Source organism: Balearica regulorum, chromosome 21 (assembly GCF_011004875.1).
Source record: "Balearica regulorum gibbericeps isolate bBalReg1 chromosome 21, bBalReg1.pri, whole genome shotgun sequence".
Classification (NCBI taxonomy): Eukaryota; Metazoa; Chordata; class Aves; order Gruiformes; family Gruidae; genus Balearica; species Balearica regulorum.
The window spans coordinates 3,751,436-3,770,869 of NC_046204.1; the positions used below are offsets into that span (position 1 = coordinate 3,751,436).

Genomic DNA, 19,434 nt, shown 5'->3' on the forward strand with positions numbered 1-19,434 from the left:
TCCAGCTCTCACTGCTCAGCACAGCCAAGGTAACCCTCGCTCTGCCCAAACTCATCGAGTCACCTACAGGTGGGGAGTATTTCCTAGACACCCCCCGGCACAGATCAGATGCTCTCTGACTTGTGGCACCGTTCGCACCCAACGAAGGCAGCGACAGCCACCCGCACTGGAACCAGTCCTCCCAGCGCTGCGGGTGGCTGTCTCTCAATTCGTGGCAGCGGGGACGCTCTCTGGAGAGGAAAGGCAGGACCCGACGAGGCAAAGCCACAACAGAGTGCTGCAGAGAGGGCAGCCAGGTGAAAGACAACGCCCAGGACTGAGAGCATTGTAGGACTAATTTGCTAACCAATTTCCTACGCAGACCTGAAAAGCCACCTCCACCAGCACTTTCTCTGCCTAACCCCATGCCTGGACCATTTCTGCAAACCCCGTATTTATGGGGCTGCCAGGCACAAGAAAGCATTTTTCTCATATTTAATTTCTCAGATGTCCTCAAGTCATGCATCACTGCTGCTTTTATGCATTCATAAATAAGCATTTAGCGCTGCTCCCTTAGCCTGGTGCAACGGGTTGGGCCAGCATCGCTCTATCCACGCTCGCCAAAAGGAAATGGGTGTCCAGCTCTCTCAGATGTTTCCAAACCCAGCAGAGAGACAGGACCCACAGCTGGTTGGAGCCATTAACACATCTGCAAAGGTGCACAGATGCCAGCAAAAGGGCTGGCTCCCCCCACCCTGGTGAGCTACCATGACTCTCCCCATCCACGAAGGATGCTTGCTCAAGAAGGCTGAAGCAAGATGTAGCTCAGATCAGGATGCTCTCCTGCGCTTGATCCAAAAAGCTCCTGGGGCCACCAAGAAACCCAGACCTGCCAGATCAAAGAGCTGGTGACAGCAAGAGGGGCCAAGCAGGCTGCCCGAGCGTGCACCGCACCAGGAGGAGTTCCTTCTCCCTAGCAGGGCTGGGAGAGCAGCACGGGGGGAGGCCCCCACTGCCTTACCCCGCATTGCTCCGCGCTCAGCCCCTCGCCTCTGCTCGCACCGGGGAACGGGAAGAGGTTTGTCCAGGAACGGGAGCAGAGTGTGCGCACAGGCACCGTCCGAGCCAAAACTGCCACCAGCGAGGCAGAGCCCTGCTCTCCTCCCCGGGCTTCCACGTGAGCAGGGCAGCTTTGTGTCCCACTTGCTGCTCTCGGCTCCGGAGCTGTCTGCTGTCGGCTGTGCCGCCGCGCTCCACGCGGACCTGGCCAACAAGTACCCCAGCCGAGAGGGCTTTCCGCTACAGAGCGCCGTGGGGAAAGAGGGTGGCAGGAAAAGAGAGGTGACAGGGAGCTGACCCCGAGAGCCCAGTGCCGCCTCCTTTTGTGATCTAACTCAGCAGGCAGCCCAGCTCTCACCAGCCCGGCTCCAGGGCTCCAAGAGGGCTTATTGTTCTCCCTGCCCTTCGCAGAGCAAACACCACAACCAATCTTGCCTCCCGCACGCGACTCCACCAAGGGATGCTGCAAACAAACAGAAACCAAACCTCTCATCACAGATGCTGCAAGAACAAGGAGAGGGGAGGAGGTACCCTTCAAATCCTCCCCCACCATTGCTTTCACCCCAGGGGATGCAGAAAGGCTCAGCCCACCCTGCCTGCCCCCTGCACCGCACCTGCCAACCCCCCCCCCCATAGCACCCCTGCCCCGGGGGGCCGTAGCTGAGCCAACATCCACCCCCTCTCCAGCTCCCTGCGCAGACACCCCTCGGCTCCGGCTTACCACTGACGAGAAAAGAGAAGAATTAGACAGCTTGGATGCCACGGGCCAGTCCCTCAGCTGGGGAAAAGGCAGCAGCCTTCACGGAGCGCTGCATTTAAGTCAGCCAGGTCTTAAGACTCTACAGAGCTTAACAATCCCCCACCCAGCTGCGGGAATGCCAGCGGCGCGGGAGATTTGGGAGAAAGCAGCAAGTTAACAGCATTAATGGCCTTGTTTCGAAATGAAGCAGAGACCACTCTATAAATCAATGCGTGGCTGAAGAGTTTTCTAGGGTAGGAATTGGTATTGGAAGAAATGGAAGAGACAAACAGCACACGAGTGCTAATTAGAGACCCCTCCCCACTGACCGGCAAAGTCTTTCACCTCCAGCATTGCCGGAGCGGTGGTGGCTGCAGCACCGTTTGTGTACGCAGGACAGGTCTTTGCAGAAAAGATGCCCGAGGTGCAGGAAGCCAATTCCTTCAGGCAAAAAGTCAGGTATGACATTGCCAGGGCAGACAATGATTTCTTATTAGCTTTGCACCACCGTTTGGAATGGGAAAGGACCACAGCAAACCTTTCGGTGGCAGGGTTTCCAGATAGAAATACCAAGCTGCAGATCCTCGGCTGGTACCGGTGGGCAGAGATCTGTCGGCTCACGGCACCAGCTGCCAACTGGTGGCAGCCCACTGCTCACCACAGCTGTGCAGACTTGCAGAAGATGAGGATCTGGCCCAGAAGATAAAGAGGCAACAATCTCAAGGAGCCCAGCTGGAAAAGAAGCAATCGAGGGGCCCCGCTGTGCTCGACACCGTCACACTCCCGTGCTGGGACACAGCCCCTGCCCAGAGCGTACACCGCCTGCCGAGACCCACCGAATCCTCGCCCGCCGCCTTTGTCACGGCACCGGGTACAACCTGGGGAAAGGAACACGGTGCAGCGAGGCAGAGACCCTCCCCTGCCTGTCCCTCTCAGCTGCGGCTGGTTAGGGGAAGGGAGAAGGGTTCGGCGGCTCCCCAACCAGCCCTCCCCAACCAGACCTGTCGGTTGGACAGCCGGGCACGGCTCTCACTAGCACAACACCTTGTCCCACCAAAGCCACCCTGAGAGCGAGCCCAGGACAGGAGAGCCACGGCCGTCACCCAGCAAACCTCGGCCAAATCCCAGCAGTTTACAAGCCTGGCCGTGTCCAAGTCAGCGGACTACACGCAGGCCCAGAGCCACATCTCCGAGCCAGCCCAGGCGATGAACACCGCCGGTCCCTCCGGCACAGCAGAAGCAGCAGGGACCAGCCCCTTCACCCTAGGGGGGACCTCTTCCCCATGCCCCGTGCTCCCCTCTGCCCAGAAACGCTTCCTGAAGATGACACGAGGCATTTGCACCATATTAAACTTGCAAAACGAGGCACCTCATTTGGCAACCTGCCAAGGGTGGTAGTTTTCCATCTCCTGTGGGGACCAGAGATCTTTTGGAGTATGTCATCTGGATGGGCTGGGCTGCTAATATTTTGGAGCCCTAAGCTAGGAGTTACACCTACGTTCGTTTTTATTTTTGCTTTAGATGTCTTCTCTGGTCCAATTATAGATTAATCACATTTTATCTAGCATCCGTTTCTCCCCCGCCTCCTTCCCCACCCCCATCAGAGAAGCAAAGAAAGAAAGAAACAAACGTGTTATTAATTGGCTGCTGTTTTCTGCTGGGTTCTTATCTGTGCACGTGAAACTAGGGAGGATGGGGAAGGTGACTGAACAGCCTGCCAGCAGAAAGCAGGGAATTTTAAGCCTGATTTTCAGAGAAAACAAAGCTCCTATGATGACATCTGAGCATGTGCTTGCCTGCCTGCATCCAACTGCTTCTAAAGCCATTGATTGGTAACAGCGTGGCCTCAAAAACCCAAGTTCCTACAGGTCTGTGAAACCAGAAGGCTTTAGTAAGCCCAGAGAAAAGGTGTGAGGTGGTGGTGAGTACACTGCTCATCAGACACCAGGGAATCCATAGGTGAGAGGCAATCCATAGGTGAGCGCCACAGGTCCAGGGAAAATGCAAGTCCATAGGAAACCCAGGTGCTGTCCCACCTGCTCTGTCAGGGGAGGACCAAGGAAGAGGACAGAGAAAGCATCATACTGCCTCATGACTGGCAAGGTGAAAATTTGAAGGTGGGGAGGGAATTGTTAGGAGAGCCCAGAAGCAGAAACCTGTAGGACCCAAGCAAGGACAGGAAAGGAAGGAGGGCTGCGTTACAGTCCCCCAGAATGTCCATGCCCACACCCTTTCTGGCCAGGGCAGTGGCGATACCTGATGTCCAGCTGAACATCAGCTTCCATTTTGCTCTCGATGCTGATAAAGCTGAAACCTTTTGCCAGCTGGAGCACAAGCCCAACAGATTTTTTGGTAGCATTTATACAGTGTTAGTAGCTGACTGATCCAAGGACTGGATGGGCTGGGATGATTCAACTTTGGCTGCACAGCAGCAGCAGTAATTTAATGAACAGTCACCAGCATCTCAGCAACCTCTGCTAGCCCCAAAACCACCTCTCCCTGAGCTGCTCAGCCCACGTCCCACGTCCTTGCACTGGAGAGATTCCTACCTGCTCTGTGCCCATTTAACCTCCTGCTACCATGAGCCAGCACAACCCGCTCCAGCCCTTTCCCAGCAAGACCAAGACCTGCTAAGGCAGCGGAGAGTCCCACGGAGACACCGTGTCCACATCACTCCCCTGGAAAGGCACCCTCTCTGCCTATGCCCGCTCTCAGGGCGGGGTGTGGGGTGGCAGGGAGGACGTCTGCTGCCCTGGCCATGGCGAGACGCAGCCTCAAGCTCCGGGCCCCACAAGCTGAAACTAGTCACCTCCCTCACTGGCCTCCCCTGGGTTGCTCTGATGTTACACCAAAAACATGGAGGGACCAAGAGAGGCAGAACACTGTTTCTGGCTATTTCATCATGCTAACAGCCCGTCACCTTCTCATGGTCCCTCCCTCACCTGCGACTCTGCCACATACCATAGGCACACACGCCATTTGCCTTTTTTTTTCGCCCCCTCTGTGCTTGCTTGCAGCAAGCCTTTCTGCACACCCTCCCCTTTGCCAAAATCCAGGAAGACACTTGGGGGACAAACACAGAACAGCCACTGGATTCAACACTGCTGTTTTGAAGAATAAGGTCCCTTTCTCCAGTCCCCTCTCTTCCACGGCCCCAGCAGGTGAACCAGTAAAGCTCTGCAAACCGCTGGAGCACACCAAAGATCCCATCTCCCTTTCCAGCCCTTTCCCACCTCCACCGCAGCCGTCCGGGAAACCCTCTGCAGAGAAAGGGCTGCCGTGCCTCCCAGGGAGCAGCGAGGTGCGGTCGTTCTGCCCTCCCTCCTCACCCCAGAGCACCAGGCTCCCGCATCCCCAGGGCACGGGCATGATGCAGTACTGCTCCGGGCACAGAGAGCAGCCAGTCAGCTGCAAAATAGATCACTGGGTCAGGAGGTGCTGCTCCGCCGTCAGCTGCGGGAAGCATGAGAGGCTCAAGCCGTTTGCTCTCAAGTGCATCCTGAGCACAAGAACCGTGCTCCAGCAAGCGATAGTGTACTTACCATCTCGCGGCGTCGGCGGCGTCTGAGTAAAATAACTATTGGGCTTGTCTGCAAAGAAACAAAAAACACAGGGCTGTCAGCAGTTCCTTTTTGCACGCTCTCTCCTCCTTCCCCCCAGACCTCTGTCCACAGCTGCCCAGCAGCTTTTAGGTCAGTATTTCATTCCTTTAGTACACACGCCCTGCAGAAGCAGGCACCAACTCCCAGGGAACACCCGGGAGGTCCTGCAGCAAGAAGGGAGGAACAGGCACCAGGAGCCCCAGCTCTCCCACTGGTATCGATGGAGCATCTCTGGCTTGGGATCTGGCAGCAGATCTCTTCTGCGTGGCAGGCTGGGGCTTGCCTCAGCCCGTTCGAGTGCCATTTCATCAGGGCCGCGATGCAAATTGCGCTGCCTGTCGCCGCTCACACACGCATCTACCCGGGCACTCGCTCACCAAGTCATTTGAGTGGAGCGGGACAGGAGTGGGGAATGCGGCGGCCTCCGAGGCAAGACGACGAAGGTGGGAGAAAGGGGCAGCCTGGGGCAGCAGAAGGTGAAAGCTCCCGTGGACATGACCACAGGCCCCAGAGCAAGGTGGCACAGCCCCGCCACCAGCCAGCCCTCTCCATTTGGGTAACCCCTGATTAGGTAGGGAGGTGAGAAGAGTTCCACTCGGGGAGTTGGCTCCACAGACCCTGCCGTCCTGAGTGGGAAACACCCTAAAGCCAGTGTCAAACTGGGCTCTGCTCTCTGTTAAGTGATGTGCCCAGGGCAGCAAGGCCAGGCTGTGGCAGAGGGCACACCACTCCTTACAGGCCAGGCTCTTTCCCTACCATCGCCTGGGCCCTGCTCCCACCAGTGCTTTTTAAACGCATTCGTGTGCTTTACAGTTTTACGCAGCTTTTTTCTAACCACATACGCACCAGGGGAAGCAGCGCATCCCAAAGCTAGGCTGGAGGATTTGCCTGCCCTCTAAAGGTTTTTCTCACAGTGAGCGTTTAGCGCTTTCTAACATCAAGGAGGTCAAAGATTCTGCTGCATGACGGAGCTCTCCTCCACAGGCTGCGCCTAGAGAAAGCCAGGCGTTGGGGGGGTGAGCACCTGTGCAAGAACGAGGCAACAGAGCACAGTGCCTAGAGCAGCTGGCAATACGTGGATGCACCCACACCCAAGTGTGCGATCTACTCAGCCGCATCAGGCATCAGATCAACTGCCTAACCTCAGGGAAAACTCCTCCGTCTTGCCACAACCCTCTGCTGATTCTTCAGAGCAAGAGAGCACATAGAGAGCAGGGATCCTGGAGCAGCTTAGGAGACGTGTCTCCCACCCATCGCATGCAGTGACAGTGCCCCAAGGGTTCAGCGCTTTGCCTGTAACAAGGGAGCAGCAGGAGCCCCTGGCCAGGGCAGGACTCACAGGAGCCCATCTTTTGCCCCTCACCTTCCACACAGTCCTGCCGAGATCCCTGCCTCGCAAACGGACTGACCGCATCCCCCCAGGAGCATCGCCTACACAGAGACTTCAAGCAGCAAGTCAGGAGACACAGTGTTTCAGGGAGGGGGGAACGGGATGCGGGACACAGAGGCTGCTGGCACAACTGAGAACATGGGTGTACCATGCACAGCGGGGAGCTGGGGCTGGCCCATGCACGCCCACCTTCGCAGCTCCGCTCTGCAGTTCTGGGCCAACATCATCTCAGGGAAAAGCGGGGCAGAGCTGCAGAGCGGGCTGTCGCCTCCCCGGCTGCCCCCCAGACAGCCGCAGCTGAGCAATGAGCACCCGGGAGCAGAGCGAAGCCCAGCCGGCGGCTGGCAGCGTTGGGAGGGCTGCCCCCGTGTCAGAGCCCCCTGCCTCTCCCTCCCCTCCTCCTCCCACGCGCCCGGGGGACACCTACAGTTGTTGAGGAAGAGCAGCACAGCAAATCCCAGCGTCGAGGTGGCCAGGAGGATGAGGCAGATGTTGCAGGGGATCATGAAATACCGCACCACCAAGGAGACCTTGTGCTGGTACATCCGGTCCCGCTCCAAGGCCCCCGGCGCCATGGGGTACTGACAAGCCGTCATGCTCGGCCGTCACGCTGCGGGCCAAAGCTCAACCCGCTGCCGACCCATCCAAGGCAGAGTAGCCACAAGGCTCACATAGATCCCTCTCCCCCCCTCCCCGGTCGTCTTCGGCTGTTGCAAGACCTAAGTTTTCCTAGAGGTTCCCATCCTCTGCTCGCAGGAGGGCAGCGGGGGCCAGAGGCACCTTCAGGAGCAAGAGCTTGTCCCCACATCTGCCATCTCAGAGGCACAGCCTAGAGGTCAGGTCCGAGCCCGCTCCAGAGGAACACCCACAGTCCTGTGCTCAGCAATCCCTCTTCCAGCCCAGGAGATGTCAATCCACACCTGCCCGCAGAAAGCAAGCTAAACAACCCCAGGCAAAAGTGCTGAGAGCTCCAGTTCTGCGGCCAAGCGGGAAGAAGCCGCTACCAGCGTGGGAACAGCACCAGCAGCAACATGCAACGGCTCCCGAGAGCAGGGCTGGGACAGAGAAGGTGCGAGGGGTGCTGGCACGGGACCTCTCCCCTCAGGCTCGCAGCCTCAGCAACATCCGTATCCTCTTGGCAGGGATGGGAGGGGAGGTCTCACCGCCCCAGCGGTGCGGCTGCCTCTCAGCTCTCCGCTCGGGCTCCGCACCAGCCTTCCTCCAGGGATCCCGAACCTCCTCTGCTATCCACGCGTCTCCCCCGGCCGTGGCTGCTCTGGGGCAGGCGCTCCCACGCTCGCCGGCTTCTGACCCTCCGGGGCAGGTCCCTGCAGCCAGGGAGCAGCCCAAGGGTGCCGCTCAGTTAGCCCACACCCCGGGCGAGGGCAGGCGCTTCCCCTTCCACGCCGTGGCTCCTTTCACAGCTGCTGCACATCCATCCCCGCTCAGCTCCGGTTTCCTCCAGGGCAGCCGGTGCACAGCGCTTCCCCGCTGCCGCTCCTCCTCAGGTGAACCGACCGCCAGCTCTCCGGCACCGTCCCTGCCCTCCGGTGAGCAAGAAGGGGTCGCAGCCCGGCTTCTCCCCCTCGGCGGGCTGCCGCCCCCCAGACCTCGCCAGCGCAGAGCAAGGCTGCCCAGCACGGGCACCGTCACCGCCACGGCGGCGGCTGGGACAGGCCAGCTCCCCTCCTCACGCCGCTGTGACATGCCAGTCCTTCCCGGAGAGGTTCCAGCTCCCCACGGAGCCCGGCATGGAGAGGCGGCACGGACGCGGGCGACAGCGATGGGAGCGGTGGCGGCTGCCCCGGGTGGGTGGGTGGGTGGGCTGGTGGGAGCTCCGAGACCTAATTCCAGCGCCCGAGGTTCGCCCCACGCGCGGCCAAAGGGCCACGCAGCATCAGAGAACAGAGCACCAAGGAGAGAAGCCCCGGCAACCGCGTGAGCGCCCGCCCCACGCCCTGAAGTTTCCCCGCCCGCTCCTCTGCCCCGCGGGGGGCGGCGTGCGTGTGTGTCTGTGTGCGAGTGTGTCTGTGTGCGAGTGTGTCTGTGGTGTCCCCCCCCCCCTTCTGCCGGCAGCGGGGCTCCACGCCCGCCCCCTCGGCTCCGGGCGCCGCGGGTCGACCCCCGGCAAGCGGGGGGGAAGCGAGCACACACCCCCCCCCCACACACACACCGCCCACCCCCCCACACACACACACCGCCCACACCCCACACACACACACCGTCCACACCCCCCCACACACACACACCGCCCACCCCCCCCACCCCCCCACACCGCCCACACAGACCCCCCCCCCCCACACACACACACCCCCCGCCCCCTCCGGCAGCCAACAAAGGGGAGGCGCAGGCGAGCGCGGCCGGCTGGCGGCGGAGCGGGCGCGGCGCAGACAAAGAGCGGGAGGCGGCGGGGTCGCGCTGCCCCGGCTCCCCGGGCCCTGGGTGCAGGCAGGGCGGGGGGGGGGGGGGGGGGGGGGGGGCACCGGGACGGGCGGGGGGTGGCACCGGGACGGCACAGTGGCTCCGGCCCCCCCCTGCGCTGTGCGGCCACCAGTACCTGCCTGCGGGCGGGGGGGGCGGCCCGAGCCCGGGGGGTGAAGCCCCTCTCTCTCCACCACTTCGCCCACTCGAGTTGCTAAGAGGCGGAGGAAGCCCTCACGCCTTCCCCAGCATCGCCCCCGCGAGGGGCTCCTGGAGGGGGGTGAGACCCCCCGGGAGAGCAGCGGCAGCAGAGCCATGCAAGGAGCAGGAGCAGCCCCTAGTTACTATTTCTAGGACATTTATTCTAGAGGGAGGGGGGCACACTGCACCCCCCAGCATGCCCTGACGGACTGGGGGCAGCCCCGCCACAAACACCCGGGGAGCAGGACCACGCTGCAGCCGCAGGGACCCAGCTGGAACCCGCTGTGTGCTCTGGGTGCATGCTGGCACTGCCAGCTGGCAGGAGAGCAGAGAGGTGGGGAAAAGAGGTGCTGGGACACGTGCAGCATCGAGCTGTGCTGCTCCCTTCCTTGCCTACCTGGGTACACCTGCCCTCAGGAAGCCAGAAGCCTCTGGTCACCACTTTCCTTGGGCAGGATGCTGCCAGCAAGGACAGGAAAGCTGCCAAGAGCAGAGCTGGGCTGAAAGCCAAAGGGAGGTCAAGGCCAAAAGCCAGATTTCTTGAGTGAAGGTCCAGCAACGGGGCAAGAACAGCAGGGCAGGGCAGTACTGCTACAGCCTGAGCACTCCCAAAGGCTGGTGCCCACAAGACAAGCTCAGGCTCCCAGGGCCTCCACGCCATACCTGCTGTCCCCAGCACCTCTCCAGGCTGAAGCCCCGTCTGTGGTGAGACGGTCCCTGGCAAAAGACACATCTCCCAGCAAGCTGTTTCCCTGCCCATGGTACCATGTATCTAGAGCCCTGTGACCTGCCCACTCATTTCTGAGGCACTATGGTCCTCAGCAAACAGGCTGAGCTCTTCCTCACCATGGAGGAAGAAAGCAGCTCTGGAAACTACAAACAAAGCCCTGCAAGAGGAAGACCCTTTGGTTCCAGAGCCACCTGAACACAAATATGGGCTGACAGCTCTGCAGTTTTCAGAGGCTGGTTTATCATCCAAGCCGTGGGACAGGAGGACTCTTGCAGCTTCCCCTGTCCCCCAGACACCGCGGAGGGGCTGTCTGTACCCTGCTGAATCACCACAAGGCAAGGAAGGAGTCCTCAAACACCCTTCTCATGCTTGTAGGGCAAGATGAGCACTGTGGAGATGTGGCAGCGGGTAACCCCACTGTGGTCAACCTAGGAAGCTCATTGCAGAGAAGCTGCTTTACGTTCCTCCCATCTGCCCCTGCTCAGCACCGATCCGGCAGCTGCTGCAGCCAGGAAGGGAAGCACAGCTTCCTCCCAGCCACTGCCAGCAGCCACCACGCCGGCCCGGGCCCCAGCACCGCTCCACAGCTCTGCAGAGCTCTCTTCTCCTACCAGGATGGCCCGGTGCCCTGGCTCCACGCGAGGCAGCTACAGCTGCTCTGCCAGCGACGCTGCCTGCGGGGGCTGCGCAGCCCTCTCGTCCCCCGAGGTGGTGCTCAGCTGGCTGGACAGCAGCATTCCCACCACCCACTCCTCCAAAAGGCAACAACAACTCAAGACGGGAGAATAACCATCACTGGCGGCACGTACTCCTCCCAGCCCCAGCCTGCTCTTGTGGTGCTGCCCATCCCTCCCCTTCCCCTCCCTCGCCTTGGGCTCCAGGTGAATTGCCCGAGGGACACAAACACTAAAGCTGAATCCACCCACTCTCCCCTCCAGTGGGGAGATGCAGAGGAGACTGGGTGGTCCTTTAGCAGGGCATCTCAGGCACTGCCAAGTCAGCAGGTTGCACGGTCTCCTTGTGGGATTGGCACAAGCTGCCCTACAGCCGCACCACAAAGCCGTGCTGCTCCTCTCTGCTGGGGACGTGGGCTGGGAGCATCCACCCCAGGCATCCCAGCAGCGCAGGTGCAACTTGCCAAGAGCAGTACAGGGAAGAAGTAAAACGGAGAAGGGAGGAAAGAAATCCAAGTCATATCCCAGACATCGCTCCTCTTTAAACCTGCACCACTCCCTCCCTGGGGACATGCAGAACATGATCCCAACTTGCTGCGAGGCACAGGCTGCATCCTAACCACCCTGCCAGGAGCAGAGCCCGCACGAGCAAGGTGCCTGATGGCCTCGCATCCAAGCAGTAACGCGGATCAGCGTGCACTCCAGGAGCCATTCTCCTCCCGACACACACAGCGGCTGTAAAGAGCCCATGAGAGCCCAAGTGCTACGAGGGCTCAGCGGGAAACACTCTGCCAAGCCATTCCCTGCTAGGAACCCATCTCGGGAGCCCTCTGACAGGGAGAGTGCTGATGAGCCAGGTGGAAAAGGGCTCCTCAGCCAGCACCAGAGGCCACGAGGCTGCCTGCTGGGACATGGCACACCACCCCTCCCTTCACCAGGGACGAAGGCTAGCTGAGCAAGTCACAGTGCCCTGGCAATTGGACAGAGCCCCCCACCCCTCCAATGCAGTATTTCTCCCTCACAGGGTAAGCTCAAGTCTCTGCCACTGCTGCCCCATTTCCAGCACCCTCCCCAGCTACCGCCATCCCCTGGGAATTTCTGGAGCATCACACAAGAAGCCAAGACCTTCCCAAAAAGTGAGCAGAGTGCCTGGCCCTCTCCTTCGCTTGGTCATCGTGTGACCAGCTTGGCCTGCATCCTGCATCCTTCTGCTCTGCCCTGGGACACAGGTCCCAAACTGCTGCCTGATGCCCTCACCGGGGCACTGCCACGCTGACGCTGGCCCAGCAGCACTCCTCTCCCCTCCTGGCCTGCTCCAACCCCGCGGGCCCCAGGAAGGGCTTCAGAGCCATGCTCCCGTGGCAATCCCAGCACATGGGGGCTAAGGCCAAAGGCTTGGCTTCGAATAAAGAAAGAAAAAGAAAAAAAATCCCCAAAGGGAAGGCAAGGATATTTGCATCTTCCTGTGTGCATGTTTACACATGCAAATCAGCCACCGCACAGTTCTCCCTTTCTTCCCAGGTCTGCAAGGACTCTGTCCCCTCCAGCCATTTGGGGGCCACCTTTAGGGGCAGCACTGCCTCAGATCTGAACAGCCTTTGTGTCCTAGAGGAGGCAGCATGAGCAGGTCGGCTCATCATCCTCTTGGGAAAGACAAAACACTTGCACCTTTGCCCCTTGCGAGTCTTTCAGATGAGGCTTTATAATCAGAAGAGGCATTTGCACTGGGGAGACACCACACTTGCCTGGTGCATCCATGTGGGTGATTGTTTTTGTCCATTATCGCCCCCTCCCCAGAGCTGGCTGCATGCAGACACCCCTGTAACAGCTACGGCGTTTCACAAACGCTCGCATCCTTTCGCACCAGCTACAGCACGCAGGGACAGCCAGTCTCCCACCTGCTCCCTCTGCTGACTGTGCCCACCACGCTCAGCCCTTCCCTTTACACTTCTGAGACCAGCACACGGAGAACCACGCAGGAAAATACAGCAAGACTTGACAAGGCAAAAGAGCACAGAAAAGCCTCCTTTTGCTCCGTTAGCTCAGAAGTGAGCTGCTCGGAAGAGCCGGCCAGCAAGCCCAGCAGCACTGAGCACACACCACCAGCTCCAGGCCAGTCTGGAGTGGAAAGAGGTGGCTGTGCACGAGCCAAACGCATCCAAGATACGGGGACAGCTGGGACCCCCTGGTACCTCTACATCTGGCTCAGTCCACACTGGGACAGCCCAGCCTGGCCAGCCCCAGGCAGAGGGGACTCGCCAAGGCTCCGTAGCACTCCATCCACCTCTCATCATCCTCGCTTCTGAGTAACGCCACGCGCCTGCTCTGACGGCATCTCTCCCTTTCTTCCTCCTCGGGACTGGAAACAGCCTGGCTAAGGCTGCAGGTGTTCGGGGGAGGGCCAGCCCCAGCAGGGTGCAAGAGGTAGAAATTCGTGTCTGCCAGGAAAGAAGAGGGAGGGATGGGGGACAGCGGGCCACTTTAGCACCCTCAGACACAGCTGCTATTCCGTTACTACGGGCAAGAAAACGTTATCTTTGAGTTCATCCATATTCCCTCCTGCCCAGTTTTCTAAATGAAAGCGTTCAATGCATTAAGACCTCTGTGTGGTCACCAGCCAGTTCAAAGCCTGGTGCCGTTAATGGGTTTATTTCTGGGCTTTCACAGCAAGGATGTCACAGCTGCTGCCAAAATGCAGCAGACAGGCAGAAGGGGCTGGGCTGGGTGCAGATGGCTGTGCTGAGCGTGGCAGGACGGTAGTTTTATCCTCTCGCTTCCAAAGCACGGAGCTGGCAGGAGACACATACTCCATCTCAGGGCCTGGGCAGGACTGGACACATCGGCGCTGGGAGCGGCACGACCCGTGCGCGCTGCCTTGCATCTCCGCGGGCATCTTGCGGGATCCCGCACCCTCGAGCCACCAGTTGCTTGGGAAGAGATAACACCAGCAGGAGACACCAGTTTCATTTCCTTCACCTCCCCATTTCTGCCTACCAGATGCCAGATACCAGCCTGCGACACTGAAAATCAGTGCTACATTGGGATCTGACTGACAGCTGTCAATCTCTCCCTCCTCACTGAGCTACAGACCTTGCAGAAGCCCCCAGCTCCTGCTGTTGCCAGGCTGATTCCCCACCTGGCTCCCTTCTTGCTAATCCTGTTTGGCAGGGAGCTAATTGGGATTTATCTGACAGCACCCAATGCCTAGAGAGCCATTTTGCGCTTCCTCCAGGGAGGGGGGGAGAGGAGGAGGAGGGAGCCTGCAGAAGGCGTTTGCACATTCTCCCTTCCCCATCCCCTCCTGCAGTTTTACAGGCTAATTACCAGCATTACAGAGAAAGGAGCAGGAGGGGGAGAAAGTGGGGATTTTAATTATTTCATTTAACACTTGGCAGGACCCAGCTTGACTCCTGCTGAGCAGCGCTTGGAAATAAAGAGCTTTTAAACGCTATCAATGGGAGACGGGGGGGGGGGGGAGTGGGTGCGGGAGATGGGGGCTACGGTGGCCAGCCTCACGGCCAGGTTGGCATGCGTGCTGGGAGTGGAAAGGGGTGTTAATTCACACCATTCCTAATAAACAGCTGTGCCAGGCACTGCTGGACAACAGGGTGCCTGACTGCCTCCTCTGAAGAGGGGGGTTTCCCCACTTAATGATTTTACCCTGAAACAGCCCCCTCCTACCATGCAACACTGGACCACGCAGCTGTCTTCCAGATGTGCTTAGGGATGCCCAAGCACGGAGCGTTGGAGCGGGCCACACGTGTGCACCCTGGGGAATACAGGTTACCCTCTCCCAGCACCACAAGCCCTTCTCCGAGCCGGTGGTCTGCACGCCACAGCCTGCGCACACGCTGCATTGCAACAGCAAAGACAGCCCCTCCGTTAACAGATGTTCTCCATACGCACCACACAAAGCCCACGCTTCTTCCACCTAGCCACCCATATGCAACGGTGAATGGGTTTAATGATGTCTCTGCCTCCCCCCCTCCCCTTAAAAAGAAAAAATAAACCAAGGTTTGCACACTGAACACGGTGTCCAGATCTAAAAGTACAGGATTGCTGCCCAAAAGCTGACACAGCAAAGCCAAAGCAACGCAGGGGAGGGAAGCGATGCATCTCCGCACCAAGCCACACAGCTCCCCGCTGTTCCGGCAAAGGAGCCCAAGCCCTCTTTGCCCAGCCCTGCCATCCTCTGCCTTTACAAAGGTAAACCACTGCCCCGTGTGACTGCCCACACAAACTGCTGGGCTCCCGCTGGCACCCGCATTCCCGGCCCCAACTCCTTGCTCCCTGCAGGGAGGGACCTGCAGGCTCCACATGATGCAGCCGGGCTTGCACCCACAGCCCAAAAGGACTTTCCAGACCAAGGCACCGTGCTGTGGATTTCACCCCTTCAGCGCTCACTTCCTCCCTCCTCTGTGCTTCCCAGGAGAACCACGTTGCCCGCTGGCTCGCTATCAGGACAGCTGCCCGCTGGCAGGACTTGCATTCAGGATCCACGCCAAGAACAGCACCCAGCCCGGAGAGAGGCGAGCCAGGGTGATGCTGGGACAAAAGCCCCTCAAGCTTGTCCCGCTGCGTCCTCCCGATACCCTGAGGGTGCCCAGAGCTGGGTGCGTGCAGCACTACGGCCCCAGCCCTGCGGCCGCACAGAGCGGAGGTGCTCCGGAGCTGCAGCCCTGGCTCCTCTGGCAGGCTCACACTGCCACCTGCCGCTCTGCCAACCCATAACTCCGGCTGAGAGCCGAGCCGCGAGCCCACAGCATCTCCACTGACGCCGCACGGAGGGGATGATGTCAGAGCAACACGAGGGTGATGAGGAAGGGAAGCCTCTCCCTTGCTGGGGGACGAACAGACCTTTCAAACACTTCAGGGGCCACAGTCTGCCCTGAACTTAGAGTAGCCAGAACTTACTCCCGCGGCTACCGTTTCCCTGAGACAGCATCAACGCCCCCCACCAGAGGAAGAGCCTTGCCCGCCTACCGGAGCGGCCGCGGGTGAATCCTCCAAGCCTTCAGCCTCTCTATGCGCTGATTGAGTTGGCTGAGCTGTAAAGCGTCGCTTCTGCCAACCCTCTTCCAAACACACACCAGTTGCTCTACGAGCTGATGTAAACTTGTTCATCTGCAAGGGGGCGTGAGGATCAGCTGGCGTTGCAGAGTTCCTCAAGGATACGATAACATGCGGGGGGGGGGGGGCGCAAATAGGAGAAAAACGGGAGAAAACAAATGATGAAACAGACCTACAGCACATTTCTGGAGCAAATACCCAGCAGGCTAAAATTAGCCTGTATTCCTGGCACTCTGGCTACCTTCCCATCGAGAAAGCAGCTGTCACCGGAGTGCTTCCAGACAATGAATGACATCCTTCAGCAACAGGGGTGGGGGTATGCCTCGTACCCGGTCTGCCCGAAAGAGCACCACTGGCTGGAGTTAGGGTACTGCTTATAACTTCATGTGGGCCTCAGTCCTAAAACCCCATCAGTACAGCCCAACTGGTGAGAAAACACATCATGCCAGTGAGAACCAGGCATGCAGAGAGCATGCAAGCAGGGGCACCTCCCTAGAACAGCTCAATTCCTACGCACCCAGCCCTTAAGGAGCCGAGTAGCGGCAATGGGGCGATGCAGGAATGGCCGGCACGTACCCTGCACAAAGGCGAGACATCCTGACAGCAGAAGCATCCGCTTGCCACGCCGGCTGTACAAAGCGCTGCAGGCAGAGCGAGTGCTGGGAGCAACGTTCAGGAAAGAGCCTGCCAGCCTTCAGCCGGAGCCGCTCTGAAGGACAGAAGCTGATCGCCACGCCACAGGACAGCTCGCTGCCACCTCCTCCCAGCCAGGGCTCCGCAGGGGAGCAGCGGGCTGCCCCCGGCTCAGCTGGACACCTCACCCTGCTCCCGACCCTGGGCCAGGAGCCGAGTTACGCCAGCCAAGTGCTCTTGCTGCAACTCTCCCACGAGCGAGTCCTGCCACGGCAGAGCCCGCACCAGCTAGAAATTACACCTGTGCCCTCGAATGATGCAGCTCTGTGCCAGTCAGCACCAGTGCCGGCCACGGAGGCAGGGCACCGGGCTACCGCAGAGCGCTCCGAGACAGGCGCTCGGTCCTGGCTGTGTCCAGCACCCACCACAGACAAAAGTGTCAGCCCCGGGCCCTGATCCAAGCCGTCTGGTGCAGCAGAGCTTTGTTAACCACTTCCCACAAAGCAGACAAGCCACACGAGCCGCGGAGCGGTGCGAGACAGGCCTCCTGGGAACGCACAGAGCCAGACGTACCGGCAGGGCAAGAGGTGGCAGCGCCGTCCCCTCCCGCAGCGCAGAGGAGGACACGCAGCCCATCACCCCGCTCCACGGCAGCGGTGCTCGGACAAACCCGGTGCAAGCCACTTCCTTGGGGACAGCAAAGCCCCCCGAGGTTTGCAAGAGCCTACGGGAAGGAGGGGAAGGGAAGGGACACCCTCTCCTCTGACCAACTACAGTCCTGCTCGGAGATCGCGCACGGGGACTGCACAGGGGCTTGCACGTTGGATGGGGACACAGCAAGGGGGAGTAGGCAGCCCTGGGGATCCAGACCCTTTTTCTCCTGCCCACCTGCTGTCTGGGAAGAGACAAAAGCAGGCGGCATCCAGCTCTGTCAGGCTGTCAGCCACGCACAGCTGAAAAGTAAAACGTTTATGCCGGTGCTGCAAGCAGTGAACAGCACCAGCCGGTGGGGCTGCTGGCAGCCAGAAGAGCAGAACGCTCTCCACTTGGTTTATGCATCTCAGGGCTGAGGCACAGGAAGCATTAGCCGGCAGGGGATGCTGTCAGCTTGGATAGCTTCTCTCCTTGCTTCTCCTGGACCCAGAGAGGCCCAGGGTCCAGGCCAGGAGTAGGCGGCTTTCAATAAAACTTCTATGTCCCTCTGTTCTCTCTCCCAGCACCTTTGCAGCAAGGGCACGTTTCCAAGCAAACCCTTAGCCTACCCCTCCAGATCTGCACAGCATAGTCTATATATTATACATAATGAAGGGCACAAAACAGGGAGGAAATACAGCAGCAACAGCTTTAAACAGCTCACCAGCCACAGCTGGTCCCGTCCTGGTGTAACTCCCATTTCAGTGGGGTTTGACCCAGCCAGCCGCAATGCCCTGACCAAGGCTAGCTGAGCTGCTGCAGCTCCGTCCCGCGTCACGCCAAAAAGGCAGCTGCTTATCCAACTCTGTATGGGGGTCAGCGCTGAACCTAAAGGTTTCAAAACGAGCACAGTGCGGGCAGAGCAGCAGCCCTGAAGTCGAAGCTGGTGCGGAGAAGCATCTGAATACCTCTGTGGACAGGCCTGGGTGTAGAAGCAGGGGACGGCTGCCTGTCCATGGCAAACATGGACCTGGGACCTCTCGCCACAACAGGGCGGCTGGAGAGGGGCAGCGGCACAGGGAGGCACTGCGACTGCCCTGTCCCCAGCCCGAGCCAGCCGTGCAGCCAGCGAATGCACACAAAGGTCCCACGCACGCAGGGGGAGGGCGTGAGATGAACCGCCAGCCCCAAGCACATGCCAAACGCCTTCCTTACATACGCTCTGTATCCACAGACACCAAACAAAGGAGCTGGCCGCGAGGCTCCCGGGATGCCGGGATTCCCAGCACCAGGGATCACAGGGAAGCGGGCACCCAGCCAGCCTGCAGCCATGTACACCGCACACCCTTCCCTCGCCTGCTAAGGGCTGCTTTCATCAGCCAGGGCACGCACGTGGTTTGTTTTAATGACCGGGATTCACTGTTTCAAACAACTGTCCATGCGGATGACAGCTGGGAAAGATACGAGCCGCTGCCGACAGCGCAGGGCGAGGCGAGGAGACCAGAGCAGCAGGGACAGGAACATCTTTGGGGCTTTGACCCTTCAGTTGCTTTTGCTAGAAAGATGCCCAGAAGAATTGTTCGTGGCAGTTTGCCCCACACCTGGAGCTTCACAGCTCAGCCAGGCCAGGGAGCACGCACAGGCTCTGCCCTTGACCTGCTGGCAGCAACGCTCTGCCCTCGTTCATTAATTACATCACGTGCAGCACACGTCACAAACCCCCCCCCCCGGCCAGGTCAACAGTCAAACCCGCCTGTTTTACCTCCAGTATGAGTTGGGACGGTGCTCTCCCCCACCCTCCCCAGGAAACTGGTGAAGGTGAGAGGCTGAGGATGGAGTTGGATATGAGACAAGCACTAGGTGAGAAGTGTCCTTAGATCACAGTTTCACACCCACAGCACTCCAGAGGCTTGATGCCGCAGCAGCTGTCGCTTGCTTTGGTCAAGGACGGTAGCAATCCAATTGAGCCCAGGCAATAATGTCGGGCTGGGCAACGTGGAGGCAAGAGGGGAAAGCAGTTCTTCAAACTGTGATCTAAAAGCAATAGCTCCCTTTGGGGTGAGTGCACACTCTGCAGCCATGAGGCCATGGGGATGGGCGTGCCTGTACCCACCTCCAGAAGGTTTCTATTGCTCCAGCACATCCTGGGTGGATGGAAGAATGACACGGACTAGCCAGTGAGTCTGATGGTGGATGGAAAAAATGATATTTTTTTGCATGACACACCACCACTTACCAGCAAGAAGCTTCCTATGTTCTTTAGAAAGCAGGGGAGGGGGAGGAGAAAAAGGAGAGAACAAAAC

General features: G+C 59.5%; 1 protein-coding gene across 6 annotated transcripts in view; it reads right to left on the reverse strand.

The window, feature by feature from the left end:
* AGRN (agrin) overlaps window positions 1-19,434 on the reverse strand; it is a 122,618-nt gene that overhangs the window by 56,229 nt on the left and 46,955 nt on the right. For 2 of the 6 annotated variants that reach the window (XM_075773020.1, XM_075773019.1), the window contains exons 3-4: window positions 19,368-19,388; window positions 5,320-5,367 (exon numbers count right to left, since the gene is read on the reverse strand). In XM_075773020.1, the coding sequence (XP_075629135.1) occupies window positions 5,320-5,367; window positions 19,368-19,388 (69 nt within the window). Of the gene's footprint in view, window positions 1-5,319; window positions 5,368-7,196; window positions 7,474-19,367; window positions 19,389-19,434 lie in introns of those variants that run through there. The other 4 variants (XM_075773023.1, XM_075773021.1, XM_075773025.1 and 1 more) reach the window with 3 other exon arrangements.